General features: G+C 41.4%; 1 protein-coding gene across 1 annotated transcript in view; it reads right to left on the bottom strand.

Annotated features, from left to right (window-relative positions):
• The window catches only part of LOC146869469 (complement C4-like), a 520,274-nt gene that overhangs the window by 55,295 nt on the left and 440,029 nt on the right, over positions 1 to 24,950 (bottom strand). Inside the window, exons 32-33 of the mRNA XM_085599862.1 lie at positions 8,992 to 9,085; positions 695 to 857 (exon numbers count right to left, since the gene is read on the bottom strand). Coding sequence (XP_085455988.1) covers positions 695 to 857; positions 8,992 to 9,085 — 257 coding nt within the window. The remainder of the gene's footprint in view (positions 1 to 694; positions 858 to 8,991; positions 9,086 to 24,950) is intronic.

Raw genomic sequence — 24,950 nt, 5'->3', positions numbered from 1 at the left:
TCTTTCTCCGCTCTTCCTAAGTTCCTAAATGCTCTAATGGAATACCTAAAGTCACCACTGAAGACTCTCCCCAGAACCAACAACAAACAGGCCTAATACAGCATGTTCTGCACTAACCACAAAGGGATCTGACAACATTATTTTGACGTATGACAATCTAATCTTGATCACTTTCAGTATTTACTGCAATTTTCTTATGCAACAAACTACACACTTAACTTACCACCACTAGATCTAATACATCACTCTCATCAACAAAGACAGACCCTTCATAGCACTCCATGTAATCACCGAAGGCAAATCTTCCATGGCGCTCATATGCTTATCACAGACAGATGAAACAAAACACTCAAAGACAAACCGACATATCTGATATAGCACTCCAAATGTGTACCACTGACCTGCCCAGCACTTCATGTACTTACCACACACAGAGCTTACACAAAACTCCATACATGCACCACATGACTTATTCAGCAGTTCATATTCTCGCCAGAGACGGATGTTACACAGCACTCTATACACTGATGAAAGACATATTATATAGCATTGCAAATAATTACTTCAGATATATGTTACACGGTCCTCCATACACTTACAACAAATGTGTTATACAGTCCTCGGTTTAATTACTGTGGATGGATGTTACATAGCACTTACCACAGATATACTATAGAGCACTCTTTCCACTTACCAGAGATACACCATATACACCACCTCCTTGGTCTTTCCTTCGACCGGCACTGCTTGGCGCCTGCGTCTGCTGCGGAGGTCCTGCCAGTGGATCCTGGCAGAGGGCTCTTCCTTGACTTCATCATCTTCCTTGTAGTCATAGTCTGCATCATAATCAGAGGGAACTGGAGAGTAAAAAGAAACACAGCACAAAGTCTTGCGCTTGGCGGGAGAACCTGTCCTTCACATCAAAACATCAAGCTGAAATCGAGCCAGTGCCTTCACCTTTGCAGAAAGTAATGAACCTCGTGATGGCTTCCTCAAGGAAAAAAGAACTTCACCTCATGACCCGTGGAGGCGCCTGAGATCTGAAGCCATGAGACTCTTTCTCAGGCACAGTCCAATTGTAGTCTTGAGTTTCAAAATGGCGCTATTGCCAACTCTATGTAGCCTAGATTAATAGTAGAGCTGCAATAGTAAACTAGGAATATGAAGTGAAAATAGGCATAACTTCAAAGTGTCATCTCTGAGACAAGACGTTCTTCAGTATCTTGTAGCCACGTTCAAGAGCTAAGACAGAGTGTGAGGAAATTGGTGGTATTATATGGTGTGGTTGTGCAACCTCACTGTGTGATAAATTGACCAACCCTGTCTTGGGTCGAGTCAAGCTCATTTGTTCAACCTTAGCTCAGCCCTCAGTAACTGTGGCTGTGAGCAGTCAGGCTTAAACAGAGTAACTAGTGTAAAGCATTTTAGCTGCAACAAAACATTTTAATTAGAAATCAACGCTACATTAAAAAAATCATACACCAATTTATAAAACTAGACTGTATTTTTTATGAATTTATAGACACCAAAACGAAAAAGATCTACCTGAGAGTTCTGGAGATACAAATACTTTAAGAAGCAGTAAAATATAGCTTTCTACTTAACTTCACACTTCAAATTCAACTAATCTGGCACTTAGAATATTTTTCAAGAAACTTGATAGCAATATGGAATGCAGTCATTTAGAGTTACTTTGGGTGACCGTCTGAGGCATGGAGCAGGTCAAGGAGGTCAACTAGGTGCAACAAGACAGTTACCGCAAAAGAAGAGCAGTCTTCAGACCAGTTCCAGAATCAATAGAAAGTTGACATAATATTTAATGGAGTGGTCCTGATGCAAGGGATGCAGTAGGGTGAAGATGCTCAAGGATGCTGTGGATGCTGAGCCGGTGTCAGGGGAATCATGGAAGTGGTCCTGATGCAAGGGATGCAGTAGGGTGAAGATGCTCAAGGATGCTGTAGGTGATACTCTGGTTGACGGGGTTTTTCTGAGCCACCTCACGAACACGGTGGGACGACTTTGGCCACAGGGGTCGACGTCCCTCTTAGTCCAGATGAAGTCCATCACTGACACACTTGCCACTCATCTGCTTGTCTCTGGCTACAACGGTTTCAGTGGTTTTCTTTTTTTAGTGATAGCTTGCCCTCTGGGTGGCTAAACTGCAATCCAACGTCTCTTCCAGGTCCAGCAGACATGGGCGCACCTTTTAAGCATCAGAACTCAGTCTGGTGATCTGAAATACCAACTTGCCCTGGCAGGCTTCCTCAGCTTTTGTGGCCCTGTGCTGTAGCAGAAAGTGACTCATGGAGATCACCTTCTTCTAGCTTGGGCTGAGGGATCACTTTTCCACAAACCAGGCACCACAGGCACAGTCCTTTCTTCACTAGCCCAAGGAGGAGCAGGTGAAGTTCAATCTTCTGTGCAGCCTCTCTTTGCTGGTTCCAAGGTCGGCAGGGCAGTTCTTCTTCGGTGCTCTTCTTCAGTTCAGACATGATTTGATTAATATTTGCAAAGCTGATAGGTCAAACTTTCAGTAATGCGAGTCCTATTGCATTCCAAATGCATGTGAAAACTTGATCTCACCACTGGGATCACATGATGTTCTTCAACAGTAGGCTAGTGGCCTGTAGAGAAGGCCTAAATGTCCCCCCTTCAGATAATGGCATGGATGGATGCTGTATTTGTGCACTGAGGGTGGGGGGAGAGCTCACAAAATTATTATTGTTGTAATGGGCTGTTGTTTTATTTATTTCACATTTTTTTTATATCAACATACTGTGGCGTTAGAATAGCTACCCCATCAATAGATTCAAGCTAGCAGCAATGACTGGGGGGGTGAGGGTGTGCGAGGGAGGGGGGAGTCAAGAGATGGCCAGAGCTGGCCAACCAAAAGAAACAATGGTGATGTCAGATGAGAGGGAACCAAGTACCGAAAGGCAGGACAGATGCAAAATATTAACCAACCAGAGAAAAGGAATTTTAAAAAGCAGCCCAACAAACCAACCAAAAGCGGAGGGCATGTCCAAAGTCCCCGATAGCACATAACCCGAATACAGCAGGCCTTGCAGACCAGTGCATGCGCTGCCCAGGCTCGAACTAAAATAGTGTATCAGGTACATGGATGCCCCAAGAAATATATATAATGGGGACCCTGGCAGCATGCAGAGGAAGACATTTCTTGAGGAGGGGCTCAGGTGGTGGAGCCGGCTGGGTCCAGGAACTGAGGGCACTAATAAGTGTCTAAGAATATTTAGGTGGGGGCCAATTTGATGTCTGCTCCTTTGTATAATTTCTGCAGGGATTTGGCTGGTGCCTCGGATGACAGAACCTGTTATTTTGTATTCATTATGACTCAAGTTTAATTGTCGCGGGTGGGTGGCTGCTTTTTACCCGGTTATATGAAAATCACTAAATTAAAAAATTAAATATATATCAGCAACAAAAATATTGAGGACACAAACATTGACTTTAAATTCTTGTATGTAATGTCAAAAACAGCAACTATGAAAATATATACGACCACAATATCTAATAAAATAAGTATATTGACTTTTAACTATTATACATTATATTAACATATAAATATATATTTAAAACTAATATTACTTTTTTTTTTAAAATACACCTCCAACATAAAGGATATATAAAACAGTATAACTTACAAATATCCTCACTTTGAAGTAAAAGTTACTTACCTTTGGTAACACTATATCTGGTAGAGACACAGTCTAGCATCAGATTCCTTAACTTTGAATTCTCCCCAGGCGCCAGTCTGGATCCCAAAACCATTCAGCAGCACCTCTGGGCACCGGGCATGGTGTCGTACAGCTCTGCAGTGACGTTCTCTCCAGATATAACGTCGTTGGAGCGATATAAATATGCTCCGGAGTGTGGACGTCAGTTTCTTCTGTGAAACATTCCGCTCCAGAGCGTGGAACCACTATAGAAACTGGTTGTGAAACAGTGTGTCAAAAAAGATAAAAAAATCTTTCAAACACTATTCAAAAAATAAAACATCAAATGGTGTGATACCAAACATGGATTTTAGAGAAAATCCCTAATATAATCTACTTAACACAGGACTATATGAACCTCTATGCCTTGGTCAATAACCCCCATATGAGCGAAGAGACCATTCCCTCTATGAACCATACATCAACGGTCATAAATGTCATGGTAACAGTACACAGGACGTACAACAACTACACTAAGCTGTTTGTTAATTTACACCATCACCTGATATACTGACAGTACCCGCATTACCAAAAAGTCATTCATAGAAAGAACAAATAAATGAATACTGCTCACTGGTGTGTAAACCAGAGGGCAAGAGAAAACACACACACACTCTACCATTCAGAAATGGACGGTATTGCAATCTCTAAACAAAAGCTAAGTGGCCAGGCCAAGCAGCTGGTTTAACCCAAACATAGAAAGAGTCAATGATCACTGGTCTATAAACCCAGTACTGAAAGGGTAAATCCCGTATCTCAAGAATCATACGCAGAGCGGGGAGGATGGGCAGGGCGTTAAGGAATCTGCGGCTAGACTGTGTCTCTACCAGATATAGCATTGCCGGAGGTAAGTAACTTTTATATCTGATAGAGACATCTAGCTGCAGATTCCTTAACTTTGAATTAAATGCCATAGCTATACCCCACTGGAGGAGGGTCTGCGAACTAATCCTATGAAAGTTCTCAAAGAGACCTAACCGGTCAAATGAACAACCGACCAAGTGTATGTAGGTATAGTAGTACAAGGGCTTGACGCTTAATAGAGATCCTGATCACTGTAACAGAACATATAAATTAAAACAACCTCACAGGTCGTTCAAGGAGAAAAAAAAGGTTTGAAGCCCTTAAAGTATCATCTGTCAGAGGACAGTCATGAACCACTGTCCCCCAAACAAAAAAAAGAAAGCTCACTGACCATGAAGGGTCAACAGCATAACAAAAGTCCTATAATCTGCATTGTTCATGACAACATTAATTATAAAAGAAACTGTCCTGATAAAATCCCTAAACAGGAGTTTCAGAACTCATTTCCGCAAGGGAAAGATGAACGACAATACCTCCTGTTATGAATAATTTAGTCTGGACAAAAGAATATCCATATTTATTCTATGCACCGATTGCATAACATCTTGCCACATGATGTATATATAGACATAAAAGGTTTTGCAAACATAAATGTGTCACCAGATACTTCAATTGAACCAGCAATTCACAGAATTTAACTGGCCACAAACTACTGCCAGCAGAAGAACCTATAAAACTTGCCTCCAAACAGACTTCCGTGCCATAGCGCAATAATAGACTGAATACTATCTCAAGCTCTGAATAAGCTCAAACACCAAGGCAAGCGAAAAAAGGGAATTAACTGCATATTTGACTACACATCTTTCTTTTCTCTCTTTATTATTATTATCTTTTTTTAAATGTGTAACACATATGATACCTTCCCGTTTATACTGTATACATAAGAATAAACTATAACTGAGATCCAGTCTTATGAAACACTTCCTCAATAATATTGAAGAATTGGACGCAACAAAAGATGCAGTTCCAAATTACACATAAAATAAATCCCTGCCAACAACAGCCACATACGACACCTCTGATACAAGACAATATATGAAATGAGAGGATCAGCAACACACACAACCCAGAGAGAAAAAAGAGTAGTACCCTGCCACCATCCAAGGTGACTTTCCGTATGAAAATGTCACCTGACAAATGGTATCTTAAATAACTGATGCCACAACAAACAACAATTATTAATCCTCACAAAACAAGGAATTTGGAGAATAATAAGTACATTCCTCCAGAAGACAGGCAATGCCGATCGGACCAAGAATATCAAGGGAAGAAGGAAAAACTTCCATTATAAAAATTGTATCCAAGACAGGGTCTCAAGGTGCAGGTAAATATCTACGTGCAATGTCACGGTCCACTGGGACCCCTAACTCAGGCTTAGCCCAGGCACCTGAAAATATGTCAAAAAGGGCCTCACTGTATGGGAGAACAGGTTCTTCCCCTTTTTGTCAGTGATAAAGGATCTCAAACAACAGGTCTGTAGACCTCTGCACAGTGGGCAGGGATAAATCTAAAAAGTTCTGCCCCAGGTAGACCTCCTGACACCTCTCCATGAAGAGAAGCCACAAAATGAGCTGCTCCTTCACGTTGCATAGGAGATACTGCCCCCGACGTCGAACGATGCCCAAGCGGCGCAGACACAACGTCGATAGGAGAGTTGTGAGGCAACTTCGACCGGCGCCACCAATGTCAAAGTCAGAGTCGGTTGGTCAATGACTGGCGTCGAAGGCAAAGACACTGAAGGGCTGTGAGCCTGCTCATCCGATGTCTGTTGGCGCCAATCCATCAACTCCGAAGGCCCAACCGTCACTGAGGATGGTGCCCCACTCACCTCCTTGGGACCTTAGGGCGCTCCAGAGGGAGATGGGGTCCCAAAAATGACCCATCAACGCCCCGGCTCCCGGAAACACAGGGAGGCGCGGCGCGGAGTCTCGAATGGCTTCCTCAACCGTCGAGCGGGAGGAGCCCTGAGGAGCCCTGGGGGACGGAGTCTCTCCACAGTGAAGTCCAAGACAGCGACCTCGACCGCCTCTTACCTTTCGACTTACCTGGAGAACAACGTCCTCTGGATCCACTTCGGACTCTAGATCGACCCCACTTCTCTTCCCGTGACGACATAGTCCGAGACTGGGAATCCTCTGAGGATCGCGAAACAAGCGCTGCCATAAATTTCAACCGCTGCTCCATCACCGACTTTGGTTTCAACTTCTAGCAGCAACCACAATCCCCTGTGTCATGGTGTTCACCTAAACACCACATACAAATTGTATGCGGGTCCGTCACCCACATCTGTTTGTTACAAGACCCACAAGGTTTAAAACCTGTCGACATCAGTCAAGGCACACTGTCCCACCGACACCAGGTGCCAGAGTAGGTCTGTAGAATAAAACGACCTGAGGAAACCACTTTTCCAGAACCGCGTTACAGCGCAGAAAAGAAGAAACTGACGTCCGGGCACTGGAGGGCACTTATACAGCTCTACTGACGTCATATCCGGAGACGCCGTCACTGCGGAGCCGTAAGGCGCAATCCCCAGAGGTACTGCTGAAACTTTTTCGGATCCAGACTGGTGCCTGGGGAGAATTCAATGGTAAGTAATCTGCGGCTAGATGTCTCTATCAGATATAATCTCAAACATAAATAGCAAGAAAAATACCACTTTTAATGAACTATATTTATAACACAAGATACTAAAAATAAACAATAGACAAGATATTAAATTATATTAAAAAAAAAATTATTTATAAAAATACTACAAAAATATGTAACAAAAATATTTGACATTAAACAAACTTTTAACATTAAACCACAAAAATATATTACATTAAAAAACCTCTGATAAATAAATTAGACAAATAAATTAGACTTAGTATTTCCATTCCAACATAAGCAACTGTAAGAATGTTTTTGACTTTGGAGGGGTCAGATTATCTATTCCCATTCCAAGGTAAGCAACAGTTGGGAAAGTGTTGGACTTTGGAGGGATCATAACTACTATTCCTACTTCAGCGCAAGCAACAATATTGAAATGTTGAACTTCGAAAAGCACAGATTTACTTTACCAAAACCTAAAATGAGTAAAATTAAATCTACACATAAACACCCACACACATATATATGTGCAAGTACATTTTAAAAATATTAACCATAAATGTAATTTAACTAAAATAAAAAAAACTTAAAATATATTGCCAAATCAAAAAATACAAAGCTTTACTCAAAATAATTAAACATATTAACTTATATAACAAAATCTAATCAAAATCAACAAAATAATTTATAAAAAACCTTATGTACAACTAGATTAAGACTACATTTAAAAAATAATATTTGTACCTTCAGTATTCTGTCACACAATATTTTTGTCATTACAATATTTTGCCGCAATATTTCTCTCTCAATATTTTTGAAACAATATTTTGGTGGATCACCGTCAGTCATTTTAAGCTCTCCATATTCTGACGAGTAGCTCAACTAGGCGAGATCTGCCTAGGATAAGTGATTACTCTGTGATATAAGCAACAAACTTTTGTGAAATCAGTGTCTTTGTATTTACATTTCCTGCCCATTTCCAGCGAGAACCGTAAAGGAAAAAGAGGGTGTAGGGAAAATAAGTAGAAGTTATAAGTGAAGAAAGATGCTATATACATTATGGTTCTCATTCATCTTTCATTCCGAGTGGTCTGCACTTTGAGCTGACATTTATAGCACCTTATAAAATCCTACTCCGTGGGTTGGAATTTATCGGGTCCAAAACATACCTCCTATTTTATAGTTTGTCCCTAATAATATGGACTCACGTGCATATTTTAATGCTTAACGTGCCAAAAGATGCATATCCCAGTAACTATCGGGTTTGACTTGCCCACAAAAAACTGCAAGAGTGGGGTTATAGTATCAACTCCCAATTAAGATATGTCTGGTAACAGGAACTATCATACATATTGCAAGTAAACATTTCACTCGTATTGAGGACCTAACTAAAGTCATACAACGACTATTGCAATTCTGGGCAGAGATTATGAACCATCACTTCAAATGTCACTACAAAGCAGCTCCTAACACCAGACTGGGGTGTCAAGGGCCAATAATCAGAATATAGGAGCCACACAATACTGTCTAGGAATAGAGGCTCCCACATGCTGATAGACTCTCTCTTAGGTCTGACTGCAAATTCATTACACTGACCATTTACCATTGTAGTGTCTCCAAAATGTGAAACAGATGACCACTCCACCACAGAACTGGCACAACTGGTGCACAGTCAGGCTGCTGAATATTCAGTCTAGAAATTTGCATCACTGGAAAGTGTTTCTAGCACTTCCCTACACTTGTGATAGTGGCCTAGTGGAGAGTGGTGTCTTCTCAGTCTGCACCGGGGAACAGCATCATTTACCCGGTTCCCGGAGATCTTCGGTCAGCTCGATCTCCAACTTCAGTTGTTGGCAGGTGTTGTTCTCCACCTGCATCACGTTGTACAGTCGCAGAATCTGAAACCAACGGGGAAAGCCAAAATTTAGGCTTCTGTGTCACACAGTGGGTCGCAAAAATGTTTCTTCAGGTCGTTTGGCCATTTAACACCATTGACTACTGACTACTTTCTTCAAGCACATAAACTGTGTAAAAGACAGATCTGCACATGTTCCTTCCCATCAACACGAGTACCAGAGCTGGGCCAGCCCATATACCCTCCCTTCACCACAAGTGACAAAGCTGGGTTAGCTGCCATCCCTTCCCTTCATCACCAGTACTTGAAATGGGTCTATCCCAGTGGCGGCTGGTGACATTTGAAAGTGGTGAGGCGTAAACGTCAGGCATAACTTTTATATAGCAAATGATGTGAATAAGTTCAATGGACAAACCTGGGGTCCAGGGTGAGTCCCTCTCCCAAGAAAGAAATTAAAAATAGATTGGCAAATGGTGCATTTCAAAGCAAATGAATGTAGCGAGAAAGCAAGGCTTATAAAGCAGTGGAAACATATAGTCTTAAACACATTAAAAACTGCCCCATATCTTCCTGCATTAATATGTTCAACAGTTACTGTAATGTGTAAATTGTACAGCATGACAACTATAGCCCCTTAAAATGTATGCTTGTCCATTGCCTTGCACTGCATGCAGCATTAACTTTGGAAAGATATGCTCTAACCAAACTTCGAGAAGCACCCACAGATGCTGCCTGAAACCAGTCACATAGAATTATGTGCAGACAGGTCCTTAAGTGAGATGAAAAAAGTGGGGGCTCTCTATAAAAGAACATGTGAAATACATTTCTGTGATTTCCATAGTGTGCCACCTGACCAGTATTTTGGTTTCTCTCTGAGATGTAATTTTATCCAAATACATGACACAACAACTGACATACACCTAAAGCCTGTCAGTATGATTGGCTTTGTCACTGGGTGTTGGCTGTTTAAGATACATGAGTAACAACAATGATTTCTTATAAATAACTAACATTGAAAATGTTTCAATTCTGAAATATTGTTATGCATACACAGAATGTTGTTCCTAATGTGAATAATTATCATCAAACAATAACCAATGTATTTTAAATATTTATAAACAATGTTTACAAAAAATATATATCAATATTTTTATACAATAAATGATCTAATATAAATGTTTTGAATATCATCTGTTTATTTGGTGTTTATATAACTCATTTTTGTTTTTGTTTGCCCACATTAGCAACTGTTTATCGCCTTGCCTTAGGCATTCATTTTTACAATTGTGTATTTCCTTGTTGAAAGGCAATCTTATATTGTATACAGGGGCCCCGTTCTTTTCCAAACTCATGGGCAGAAAGGCATACAGGGGACTTGAGCTCCACTTGAGATCAAAAGCGTCTCAGAGCGAGAGCCGCCTTGGAAACTCCAGTGTGCAAAACTGCTGACATTGTATGTTCTCGGCAGTGGCGAACAGATCTAACCAAGGCGCTCCCCACTACCGAAAAAGACCTTGCACCACATCCGGTAGATGACATCACTCATGATACGCTAGGCATCTTCACCCTGGCTTGTAGAGAACTGCCAGTTGTTGAACCACGAAGGAAATGCCCTGATGTTCCAGCCATGTCTAGCGACGCATGGCCTCTTGACAGAGGGTCCATGACCCCACCCTGCCCTGATTGGTGAAATACCACATGGCAGTGGTGTTATCCGTGAACACCTGCACTAGTCTTCCCTTGATCGAAGGATAAAATACTTTCAGTGCAAAGTGATCGAAGGATGAATGTCTTTCAGTGCCAAACGAATCGACCGAAGCTCCAACAGGTTCATATAGAGCTTGTACTCTGCTAGAGACCAGAGGCCTCTGATGTCCACCTATCCCAGATGGCTGCCTCAGCCCAGGAGTGACGCATCTGTCACTACTGTCAGATTTGGTTGCGCAGGGGAGAGGGGTCTGATAATGACCCCATTCACGGTTCGTTAACCACCACTGCAGATCTTTTTCAGTACCTTTTGAGAGCTGGACCATGTCAGAGAGATTCCCCTGATGCTGTGCCACTGGAACTTCAGGTCCCACTGCAGAGCCTGCATATGCAAGCATGCGTCACAAGCAGGATGCAGGAGGCCATGAGGCCCAGCAGCCGCAGAGTCAGTCTCACTGAAACCCAGGATAAAGGCTAAAATATCAGTATCATAGCCTGAATATCCTGGACTTGCTTTTCAGAAGGATAAGCCCAAAACCGCATTGTGTCCAGAACAGCTCCTATGAAAGGGAGCGTTCGAGAGGGAGTCAGGTGTGACTTCGGCATGTTAATACTGAACTCCAGTGAATGTATTAAGTCGGACATAGGCTGGCGGTGGGAGACGACTGCCTGGGGGGAGTCCGCCTTCAATAACCAGTCGTCGAAATAGGGTAATACTGGCACCCTGATCTCCACAGATGAGTTTCAACTACTTCCATCATGATGGTGGATACCAGAGGGGTGCTGGTAAGGCCAAAAGGAAGCACGGCAAACTGAAAGTATTCGTGGCCCACCGTGAACCGCAGGTAACACCTGTGGGGAGGCAGGATGGGAATATGGAATATAGGTCCTGCAAGTCCAACGCTACCATTCGGTCTCCTGTATTGAGGGCAGACAGAACTTGAGCAAGCATTTTGTATTTCTCCTTTTTCACAAAGAAATTGAGAAGGTACAGTTCTATAATAGGAACACAACCTTCTTCTGAAGCCAGAACCCTCTCTATGGCTCCCCTGGACAAGAGAGGTGCCACTTCCTGGTGGAGCAATGAGAGATAGGCCTCCATCAGCCTGTCGCAAGTGGATGGCATGGGTGGAGGGGTGGTGACGAAGGGGTGGCAGTAGCTACTTTGGACAATCTGGAGAATCCAGCAGTTAGATGTTATCGATCTTCAGTGGTGCAGTTGACGGAGTATCATGCCTCCCCCTGTTTGCCCATGATGGTTGAAGTGTGAAGTAAAGGGGCTTGGAAACTGCAGCTACCGGGGGAGTGGTGGACTGACCCAACCTCTGGCTGATGACTTACAGGCTCTATGAGTACTGTGTCCTTGGCCAAGCATAACATAAGAAGGTGACTGCACTGTGGCCCTAAGCCAATGGGGACGCTGAGAGGTTCATGTGGATGTTTAAGAAAGTAGTTTGCATATCCCATGCTAACTAACAAACACTTGAATGGGCCATATACGCCTGTTTACAGGAGTCCTGCCAGACACCACATTCCACTACAAAAAGGCCCCAGGACATGCCATCATGGGTTGAGTGATAGCAGACACCATTCCCCATCGACCACAGTGGTGACCTCCCCCCATTGACGACCACCAAACACTGCAGAAGAAGAAGGCTACCAATCAAAGGGGGAGCATCCACTGAGGTGCCCGAGAGTCAGATATTCGACCAGGAGATCCAGTGTGCATTAAGGACTGGTAACCTTAGAGCAAATTTCGAGCTCCAATTTGAACAATACCTGTGGGTCTTAGTCCAGCAGAAAGGAACCATGGTCACCGCGTGATGCGAAGGAAAAGACATCACCAGGAACATATTTGTTTTTCATGCTTACCAAAGTGGAGATTGGCAATGAGATGGCCGACCCTGGGAACTGATGAAGGGGCCACAGCACATCCAGTATCCTGGATACCGTTGATGAGTGAACCTGAGTTGGATCCTCTGGAAGTATTCGCCAATCCCTTAGCAATCTGCCTATCCCTCACGGCACAGCTCCAGCGAGGCTGGAGTGATCACACCAAGTATCATCTAAGATAGAACCCGGCGCCTTACCTCCAGCTCAAAGAGCCTGTACTGCGAAACTATGAATCATGTTCATATTCCAAAGCTCATGGCATGTGGAACAAATCACCTACCCTGCCCCCAGGAATATTTTGGTTTAGCCCACCATTGACATGAGCCCCTAAATAAAAGTGTAAGCCATGTACTCTGAGGCAAGTACGTGCGACCTGTATCTCATAACCAACATGGCTCCTGTGTCCGTGTACTTGTGCCAGAGGCAGAGACGCTTTAAGGCATGGGCAAATAGGGCCAGGCCCAGGGCCTCAGCCGTTCAGGAGCACCCTGATAGAGCCATCTCTGTTCAACAGAGTCTTTCTCTGATGCCCTGAAAGAATTCTGTCACAGATTGTTTTAAATAACGTTTTCCTTTAATTTATTTTTAATGTGGGAGATTTATGGGAGCCTATTCCAGACATGTTGCTGAGAAATGCTTATGTTTTTCAACACCATGTAACATTCCTAAAAAAATTATTTTAGATTAAAACTGAAGTTCACATATGAGAAATGGGAGCGGTCACTAATATTATTTGCAATAATATTAGTTAGCTGCTGCGGAATTGTAATACTGAAAGTAACCACCACTATTCCTGAGTATTAGATAAAAACACATTTAAAATATGGACGAGTTTGCCTGTACACTGTCAGTAACCTGGCCAAAGAGGACATGAAAAAGCTGAAACTGGATCATAAATTCAAAGCTGGTCTGAATTGGTGCCCCCAAAATCTGCTTGGCCGATGGCCTACGAAATACTTAAGATGTCCTTAGACAGACGTCTGAGCGAAAAAACCAGCTGGGAGACCACGGGGGCTGCAATCCTCCCAGGATTGGACCTGGTATTTACAGTGCCATCACAAGTCCTGTGCAAGGCACCAGTACAGCAGGCTTCTGACTTTGGTTTAAGCTTCACTGTGCAGATGACGTAGGATCAGAAGCTGTGCGGGTCCAACCAATGAGAGGAGAATGGGGCCTCCTATATCCTTCATCGAGGCATGGGGGAGGGTTGGAATCTCAAGAGGTATATTGATCAATCTGAAGGTATAGGGGAATATGGGGACTTCCAGAGGAGGATTCTACCCACCTTGCAACCGAGACCACACTTGTGCACCTTTCCAAAGAAAAACCTTATGCTTTTGAACTGTTACAGCTCCAGTTTAATGCAAGGGACCAAATTTACAAACGCAATATGGACCGCAAACATACGTTGAAGGTGCAGGAAAATGAAGGGGCACGGAGTCAGGAGGGCTATTTCTGGCTGAGATTACTCTTTGCCCGACTCATTCGTTATCAGGCTATTAAAAATATTCAATAGAACATTATCCTTCCAGCAACTAGATGGCACGCTTGAACTATTTAATAACACCTAATGCTAGTGGGTGATGGTCACCAAAACCGCATGAAACCACCAGTGACGCAATAGCTCTGAATTAGTATAAATGGCCCCTCCAGGAACTGGATGGGCACCCTCAATGATGCTCATGAAAGACTATAAGACACCTTCACTTATAATATTACTCTCTTGTACTATTAATTATTTAATATTATTTTAAGGGATGCCTCTGGCCCTTAGTGAGTGCTCACAAAATGCCACTTGACGCACTAAACCTCTAAGGCCTTGATTACAGGTTAAGTAATACCACACCACATATTTTCAATTCCGCCCAGTAAATGCAGGTTTGGCACCCACAGTGATACGTTTTCTTTCATGTCTCGCTGAATTGTTCCATAAAACTCAGAAAGAACCTCATATTTGTCACCACACTCACTGCCAGTGTGGTGAAGGACGAGGCAGAGTGACTTGAGCTGTAATTCCCTCTTCTGTGAGACAAAGGCATCCAGCTCCGTTCTGCATCCAAGGCTGCCATCTTGGATTATGTAGTCCTTTAACCATCATATGTCCTTCCTTTCCCAGTCTTAACATATCTGAGGATATACCAAACCAATAAAATGCACTAACTAACTCATAGGGCACAACAAGAAACTTTACTTGACTCGTACAATCACTCCATTGCGGTATCCAAAACAGCATAAACACATTTCTTGACTGTGGAATTCGATAAATCCATTCAATAATTAGAAATAAATGTCTGAGGATGTGCCCAGGTTTCTGCCCTACAGATCTCAAGAAGCGAATCACCACCTGCCTCAGCCCAGGAGGCTGAAAAGGGTCACACAGAGAAGACCTGTAAGCCTGAGTAAAAAATTCCTTTCACCCACCTACTTAAAGTAGGAGCAGGCACCATTTCCCATTTGTTGACTGCTCCACATGAAACAAACTAAGATTTAGACAGATTAAAAGGTTGTGTCTTTGGGATTATATTAACAAATTCTGATCTTGAAGAAGATGGAAAAACCGAAGCACTCCTCCTTCGAAAACTGATATCTCGACTAAACTTAGGAATGAATTTGGGATCTACCTGAAGTACAACCCTGTATGGGAAAAACCTCAAAGAAGGGAACGTAATCAAAAGGACAGATAACTCCCTCGGTCTTCTGGCAGATGTAATCGCTCAGAAGATAAGTGCTGTAAGCTAGCATCTTCCTGTGGTTCAAGCTGAGTCAACTAAAGGCCCATTAATCACTATCACCAAACCACAGGTTGGACCCATATTTGTGAATGGCTGGCTCCGGAGTCTAAAACTCTTAAGAAGGAGAGCCACTAGTGTAAGACTCATGAGAAATCCTGAGATGGGCTTCTGAACGCCTGTATTGCTAACCACTAAGCACTGAGGGTAGCAGGAGCTTAGTCTTTCTCAAAACCCTCTTTCAAGATGTCAAGAACTTAAAACGATTAATGGAATCTGGGGCCACCGATTTCTCAGAACACCAAGATTTAAAAGAACCCCAATGTTACTTGTAAGATTTCAATGTAAATGATCTTCTGGAGTTTTGTATATCCAAGGCCACCTGATGTGAGGACCTCAACTTTTCCAAACATAACCTCTCCATTTCCAAGCTGGCAAGTTCAGCCTCTTGAGAACCTGAAAGTTGAGGATGGAAAACTGAAGGGGCGGGGGGGGATGAGAGGGAGATGAAACTGAACTTCTACTGCCATCTCCAAGATCAAGCGATACCATCGAGGTCATGGCCAGAATGGAGCCACTATCATCACCTGAAGCTTCTCCTCCTGAATCTTCTGCAGCACCTTTAATGGGAGGAGAATTGGAGGGAAAGTATACAGTAGATGTTGAGGCCACAACATTGATTGCAAAAGGACACCAAGCATCCGAGAAAAAGAGAGGGAGCATTGCATCTGGAAGGCAAACAGGTCTATCTTTGGGGGCCCAAACCAAACTGTTGTATCTGTTGTAAATGAGATAGAGAAATGGAAGGCAAACTGCGACTCAAAGCATGTGCCTGAAAATTCACCTTGCTCTGAATGTAAACTGTACTCACAGCCAACAGATGATCTACTGCTCAGGAAAAGTTTTTAGTGGCCAGGTCGTTAAGTCCCCAACTCCTTCTGCTCACCTGATGATTCGGTTAACAACTTGCTACTGATTGTCTGTTCTGATGACCAGATGAAACCCTTCAAATATGACTGGAGAGCACTGACTTTTGGAATATGTGGGTACTGTTCCTCAAAGCGGTCAATTGGATATCTTTTCCCAGAAAATGAGGAATATAGGATATATCGATGTCTTTCCATTATTTCATGACAATGTCTCTAAAGACATCTTGGAATGGAAGGCTGTCAACTGAAGAGGAGCAACACTGTGTATAAAGCTCCTCTTGCAAACCTTGAATGTAGCTCTTTTTGTGGTCAGACTCCTGCTCCCCATCCAAGTCTGCCCTAACCCTTTTTACAGCGTGTTCATTCAAAGCAGGGTCGACTGTCTGCTTAATAGCTGCAGATTGCCTCTAGAGATCTGTTATACCTCCTCATCCATAGGAGGCTCAGGATTGTTACCTTGCTGGTTTCCTTCACGTGTTCCATAGTAACTGAAGTAAAATAACACCTATAGAACAAAATGTAAAAGCTGTACGACTGAAACAATGAGACCTTCCAACAACAGGCAGCAAGTCCCAGCCGTGAACAGAAGAAGGGATACATCCTGTTTATATGCAGATTCCTGGCTATCAACTCTTGTTACTCGAGATGCTTGAGTCAGACAAAAATGAGGCAATCGAATATCCGGTCGCTTGCACAGGAACAGCACATGTCCAGAGTGGGAGCACCACCACATGCTGGTCTCTGCAAGACTACCTCCCCATACCAAGACTTTTCCCTACCCCAGCACCGCGAGAACTGAGCCTTGGGAGGGCCGCTCTGTAACTGTCACAACGTGATGCACAGTGCAGTAAGTACATAAGAAATGCATTCAAAGAAAAAATGCACAACTTACTAAAACAAAAGGTTTACTTATCTGTCATACCATTCAAAGGTCGACAGGGAAAATAATCAGGAGATTTGAGAGGAAAGGGAGGTACTTTTACAAGAATGTCAGTCAACATAGAGATAGGACTGACATTTCAAATTTTGTTGGGTTTACTTTAGTAGTGACCTGTTGGAAGCAGACTCCTCATGTACGCTAATACTGAGACAGGGAGGACGGACGATGGGTAATGCAGTCAGTGACAGTGAAGGTTCCATTAAGAAAAAATCTACAACAGAAGGTAGAAAGAAACAGAGGGAGAGAGAGCCAAGACGGACTGGACCTCCTGTATTTCGAGAAGTTTGTAGAGATGGTTATAATTTGAGGTGCCGCAATAAGATTAAAAAGTCGGAACAGGATCAGCATTCTGACAGACGTTCTAAATGTTCTTCTCAGGTCATTGATGATAAACAAGCAGAGAGAGTGAGTCTATCCGAGTGCTGAAGAAAAGAAAAGTATAGCAGGAAAAGTGGAACAGGACGAGAGACTGAAGTCAATGTAAAGAGGGACGAGAAAGGGTTGGGCCCTGAGACTCCAGTTAGAAAGAAGAAAGTAGTAGGAAAAACATGCAGAAATAGCTACGGATACTCTAGAAAAATAAGACAGCGGCCAATTCTCCAAAGGTTTCTGGTGACTGATACTAGTTGAGAGTCCAGATAAGCATTTAAATCCTCCTGATATGAGCTTATATTCTAGAGATACAGATTGAAGGGGATATACAATGCATCATTAAAGCAGTCTTCTCTCCGCGTTCGAGGTTTTTGATATCATACTAGCTGAAAATTACTTTATTAGTGAAGCACCCGGGGGAGGGGTGGAGGTTTAGAGTAAGTAATTAGGGTAGCTTTTTCTCACATAGTACCCGAAGATATCAAGGAAATTTACACCAGTGGATGGGATGTTAAACAGGAGCCCGGCCTCATACAGAAAACCAAGTGGGGTGGGATAAACCCTCTATTGCACATGTTAATCCCTTACATTTTAACCCAAAGGCAAAGCATGGCATACAATCCAAGTGAAAAAAATTACTGAGGGGAGCTCAATCGATTCGTGTTATGGTGCGGAAAAGAAGGAACTGAGTTCAGCATGCTGGGGTGCTTCCTATATAGGCACTGCACACGTCACTTCTGGTGAGGATGATGCCAAAGACAAACAACTCTTCCTATCACTACACAATGGCGCTGCTCAAAAATGTACAGATCCAGTCTGATGCCTGGGGAATATTCCAAGGTGAAGAATCTGCGAGTATAAGTCTCTATCAGATCCAAATCCACATACACGATAAAGAGCATCGAACAATTGGAAGAAACAATATTTTCAGTTTGTAACGATTCACCTATTACATGGTTAATACAAGGCATTATTTCTGTAGTATTCCCTTCTACTCTGAAAGCTGATGCCAATCCAAGTCTGAAGAAAGAGGAGCCATGGTTGATGCATGTTTTCCCTTCGAGGCAACACTTGCTCTCGACTGCTGATAACTACAGCGTTTATCTGTAAACTTCTGTTCAGTGCTCTGATTCTCCCTAAGAAACTCTAGATGCACATTACACTATTCCAGCTCTCATAGTATAGCACATATAAGTAGTTGGTAAATTTTATTTGCATGATTAATAAAAAATCTTACAATTACTACATTCTTAGAGAAAACGCACCAATTAAAAATAGTTCAAAAGTTTTTTAAAAATAATTTAAGGGCTAAAAGGTTTTCTTAAATAGACATAAATACAATATATAAACATTACATCAGACCGTCATCTTTCCAGAACTTAATATAAATAGTGTCAATTAATATTTCTATAACTTATGCATGATATCATAAATTTAGTCCTAAATTTTGTCCTTAACTATTTTAGACTTCCAGATTTCCTGTGACCAACTCACAGGTATCCAACTTCTTTTTAACAAGTATTAGAAATTTAGTAAAATGGAAAATCATTTTAATATCCGTTGGTCTAAAACAGACTTCCATGGCGTGTCTGCAGGTACGAACACCTCTGTCAATGAAGCAGTTTTTCAAGTATCGTTTTCTTTCCGCCATCATTACTGCACATATACAAACAAGATGTAAAATACTTTCATCCCATAAATTGCATAATCTGCACATAGCTTAGATGGTCTTAACCAGGGCACTGCATGTTTTAAGCCAGGAAAGTTGCCAAATCGTGCTTTAATAAAGGTGTTTTAGTTTCTACTGACCATGGTATTTCTAAGTATGGTTGGACCTTAAGACTTGTATATTCCTGGACCAACATCCATGCGTGGGATCTCTTAATAAACAGTTCTTTATCTTTTAAAAGGGTCAAATGTTTAACTGATTTGTTAATCATTTTCTTAAAACTTTGTAATGTTAAGGACATTTCCCAAATTTCAGCAACTGACAGTTCTTCAAGTACTTTTTGTAGATATTTATGGAAGGACAGTTTTTTATTTTGTTGCATTTCTTTCCACAAGAATGTGCACATTAGGTTATTGATATTAGTTTTAATTTGTCTCCAGGTCTTAACGTACTGACCCATTCTTGCATATTGTTGATTACAAAAGCCAAATTCTATCCTTATCTGAGCAGGTGATACATTAGGTGGAAGCCGAAATAGATGTTTAAATGTATTTGTAATAGCATTATTTAATAATGCAGAATCCATTCTACACAGTATTTCACTTCCGTATGTAAGGCTTGGGAGCAATTTCGCTTTTATTACTTTTATTAATGGGGTATAAGTTGGACCTCCCAAGGAGCTATAAAGTAGACGAAAAGCCCCTTGTAGACTTTTGGCTCTTTTCCTCACCTCCTTTTTATGGAATGTAAAGGTTCCTTTCTCGTCAAATAGTATCCCAAGATATTTGTAACATTGTACTTTTTCTAGTTCCCGCTTTTGGTGCTACCATTTGTATTGACTGTCCTTCCTTTTCTTGGTACTAACTTCCATTACTTTTGTTTTTGTTTAGGTTATAGTCATTTTGTTCTCAATTGAATACATTGGTGTTTTGTTAATTAATCGCTGTAGCCCTATCCTTGTTTGGCTTAGCAGAACGACGTCATCAGCGTATAATAAATTTGATATTTGTTTCTCCGCCAGCTTTGGTGAGTCTGCTAATTCATTGTTCATTTCAAGGGTAAAATCTGATAAAAATAGGTTAAATAAATATGGGGCTAAAACATACCCTTGCTTTAGGCCTTGAGTTGTTTTAATTTTCCTCGAGAGCCTTGAACCATTCCCTAGCCGGACTCTTGTCCAAGTATCGGTATATAACAATTGTATTGCATTTAAAAGGCTGGAGCTAATGCCACAACGATCCAATTTCCTCCATAAAACCTGCCTATTCACACAGTCAAAGGCAGCTTTAAAATCAACAAAACATAAATATAATGGCTGTTTTTTTATTTTATATTTTTCCATTAAGATTCCCAGTGTTATCACATTTCTTGTTGTACCTTGCCCTTGTACAAAACCCGATTGTTTTTTTGGAATTAAATGATTTTCATTAGCCCAGTCAATTAATTCCTTAAGTAGAACCGATGCAAATAATTTAGCTCCAATATCTTGGAGCGTGATTAGTCTGTAATTGGATGGGAGGGACCAGTTCCCACTTTTATATATAGGAGAAATAATAGATCCCTTCCATGACTCCGGAACTGTTTTTGATTGGAGAGCGTGGTTAAAAACTGGGGTTAGATAGCTTGACCAATATGAAGATTCCTTCTTATACAACACTGCGGGAATCCCATTAGGGCCTGGGCACCATTGGATCTCTGAGTCTTTATTAATTTACATACTTGGTTTTCTGTTATGTCTATTGAGTTGTTATTCTTTTCTCCTCCTATTCCTTTTATTGCCCTATCAGTAGGATTCTTAGCCATGTTAGGGGTAGGATTCAAATGCATATCTATAAACGATACCCATTCAGATTCAGTCACTGTTGATGAAGTAGATTTGCTTCTAGATCTACTCAGTTTGTTTACTAAAATCCAGAAGTCTCTTGAATTACTCCTTTTGCAAGCATATAGAGCTTTCGCCCACAACAATTGCTTTTCTTACATTTTGTCCTTCCAGACCATTTTCCTACCTTCTTTATTTATCCTTTTAAGTTTCACTATGTAAGCTAAATTAACTGGGAACTTTTTTACCAGTCTCAAGATTCTGTTACGTTCTTTTTTTAATTGATGGCTTTCAAACGAAATTTTCACCAATGAACGTGCTGGTTTATTTCTCCACTGACCTTTGTTAGCATATTTTTTAGATTGACTGGTAATTAATTCCTTGGTGAAGAGAGACCATTTTTCAACAGCATTTGAGTAATCTCGTTCAAAGTAAAAATCAACAATTGCCTGCGCAGTGTTTGTAATAGAATCTTTGATGCTATCTGACCAATAAAGTTTCTTATAGTTTACTGTCGCTATTTCTCCCGGAAGTGTCATATGGTTTTCATATCTTAGGCCATTTAGGTTTAACTCAATTAGTTGTTGGTCATGGTCGCTTATATCTGTTCTCTCTATCTGGTAAGAAAAGATTTTATGAAATAGATTCAACGATGCTGTGATAAAATAATCTATTCTAGACCTGTAATCCCCAGCTTGGAAAGTCCATGCAGGTGGTTAATCCTGAGGAAATCGACCATTTAGCACTCTTGGACCAATAGTTTCTAATTCTTTTACAAGAGTCTTAGCTATTTTTTCATTGTTTTGTTCCCTTGTAACCGTTGTTAATAAAAAACTTGGAATTGACCATAAGTAATTTTGCCTTTGTATATCAACATCTTTAACGTAAAACCATAGCATATTCATGTTATAATCTCCGGTAATAATGAGCTCAGGTTGGGTATCATTGTCCAGTAGCTGCAATATCATAATTATCAAATTGGTCGCCATGGATCTTCGTGTCTTAATATCGGGATGAATGTATATGTTAATTATTACAAGAGTTTTAGTTATATTTTGTTCCTTGTATCGTATTTTAACAATTAGATAATCCTTTTGACTTTGTGAGTCCATTTCACTTTCTATTTTTAGATCAGTTGATATAAAAGTGGCCAGACCCCCACTTGGTCTGCCATAGTTACTAGTTCTCCTAGCTAATGAGTAATAGCCTTTATACCCTTCTAATCTAAAAGGGACTAAAGCCCAAGTCTCTTGTAAACAAATGATTTGAAAACAACACAGGGTAGCTAGTTGATTATTTTGAATCTTTGCTTGAACTCCATTTATATTTCAAGGACATAATCTGACCCTTTCGTTCATGATTGTTGGCCCCCTTAAAGGCACTTCAGTTAATAGATGTCAGTCCTGCCTGACATTATGGAGAGCTGCTGTTAACCAACCTTATTTGACAGTGTAAAGTAGTGGGTCTCCTTTTTTTTCCTCTAATGATTTTAAAAGATGCCTGTTGGTCATTCCTATGGGGTTTTTTAATACTGAGTACTTCTTATTATTTTCTCAGTTCTCATTTGATTATGATTTTGTAATTTTGATGAAACAAAGGGGCTAGGATAGGAAGGTTGAGGGGGAGTTGTTATTTTTATTCCCCAGTCCTGAAAGAGTTTATGTTCTTGCATAATAAGACTAGAAGCAGTAGATGATGTCCAAGTTACTAATGTCGATTCTTGATTATTGTTCTTAATTGTAAAGAATTCAATTGATTCTATATCTGTACATTTGATTTTCTTCAATGCGGGTACTGCATTGCACAATTTTAATATGTTTCCACGATTCAGAATATCATTGTTACCCCTAGATTTATATTCCGGCGTAAATATTACCTGCACCGCTCCATCCTTTTGATCTGGATTATTTAATTCCCTTTGTTGCAGGCTTTTATCACCTTGAGCATGCTCAGTAAACCTTCCATTATGATTACTAACAGTTTGAGACCATGATTGTTGATGATTGTATAACTGCTTCTTTTCGGTTCCCAGATCTTGTGGTAATTTAATATCCTTCCCGATTTTTAACAAATCTCTATTCGTTTCATCCCCACTGGTACTCTCACTCTTTGATCTTTTTGTTTCCAATTGTGAATTTATTTTCCTCCTGTTTATTATTTTCCTCCATTTGCAGCATTTCTATGGACTGATTTTTCCCATTCTCTGACATTTTTATACTATCAGCTTGCTTATTTGAACATTTATTTTTCATAACTGCTTGAACCTCCATTAGATCCTTATTAAATAGAGGGTAAAAAGGTTTTGTTGGAGACATTTGTTTACCATCACCTTCGCAATCTGATATTTGGTCGTGGTTATTTCCTGTGTTCAATCTCACTATACTCGATGTGTTTGTATTTTTTCTACTTTTAGAAACTTTGTTTCTTGCTTTTCGCAGTTTTTTTCTCTTTCTTTTTGTTAGATGAACTTCCGGAGCTGTGTCTGTCACTGTTGATTGTGATGAACATAAGTTTATTACTTCTTGGTCTTTTGTTATATCAACTGTTTTTTCTTTAGCAACCACATTATTGTCTTTACTTTTTATTGTATCTTTAGAAGGGCAGTCAATCTTAGTGGGTTGAGTTCCCACAGTAGAAAATGTCCCTTTTACATCGTCAATTATTGTTTTTAAAATATCCGGAATGGTAGCCAATTTGTTAATTAGTGGGGCACAACTACACTCTGCATATGTAGATATTGGCTAAGATTGTGCCCTTACTATTAAAATTATTTAGCGTCATCTTCTGCTCAATTCCGGCAACAGAGGAAGCCATAGTGCTCAGGAGATCTTTTTGGACCTCCATTTTGTTGGACTGATATGTTAAGCCTTCCAAGGTTAATTGCGAGGTTTTGAAAAATAAATCCCAAATTGCTCCAGTGTTTCCACTTCCTGGTACCTATTTTCTATTTTCTATTTAGGGAGTTTTGTAAAGCGCTTGGTGACGCACAGCGGCGTGTCCCCGCGCTAAGGAGCGGCTGCTAACCGGAACCTACAGATGTGGATACTTTACTGATCGAATAGTGCAGTTTTGAGCTTGGCTCTAAAGATTAGTTCAGATGGTTCAAGACGCAGTGATAAGGGTAATGTGTTCCATCTGACGGCTGCAAGGTACCTAAAGGATCTTCCGCCCATCCGTGCTCTAGATACCTTGGGGACAACAAGGCGTCCTGAGCCAGAAGATCTGAGGGAGCGGGACGGTTCATAAGGCGTCAGCAGTCCTTTCAAAGGGAGAGGAGACCTCCCGTTGATGATCCGATGGCACATGCAGAGGGCTTTGAAATCAACCCTACTTCTGATCGGGAGCCAGTGCAAGGACCGAAGGGCCACCGAAGATGCGGCTCTTCTGGGTAGTCTAAGTACTAGCCTAGCAGCAGCATTCTGTAGGACCTGTAAACGGCTCAAATTCTTTTTCAGAGTCCCTAGATAGAGTAGGTTGCCATAATCCATCTTTGAGGTGACTAATGCATGCACAAGGGTTTGACGGGCCTTTACCGGTAGAAACTTCAGTGCCTTCCTGAGACTTTTGAGGGTCCCAAAGCATGATCCGACCACCCGGTTGATCTGAGGGCCGAAGGATAGGTCGGAGTCGAACCAGATGCCCAAGTTCTTTGCTTTCATGCACGGGATAGGTGTTGAGCCTAGGCATGGAGGCCACTATGCCGACGTCCACGCAGAATGGTCTCCCCCTACGACAAGCACCTCGGTCTTATTTCCGTTAAGCTTAAGGCAATTAGCGGACATCCAGGCAGCTAGGTCTTGCATACAGGCTCTGAAGGTGTCCGCCGAAAGATCGGGTGCGCGCGACA

Source organism: Triturus cristatus, chromosome 1_1 (genome assembly GCF_964204655.1).
Source record: "Triturus cristatus chromosome 1_1, aTriCri1.1, whole genome shotgun sequence".
NCBI classification, from domain to species: domain Eukaryota; kingdom Metazoa; phylum Chordata; class Amphibia; order Caudata; family Salamandridae; genus Triturus; species Triturus cristatus.
This window is presented reverse-complemented; position numbering and strand designations above follow the sequence as displayed.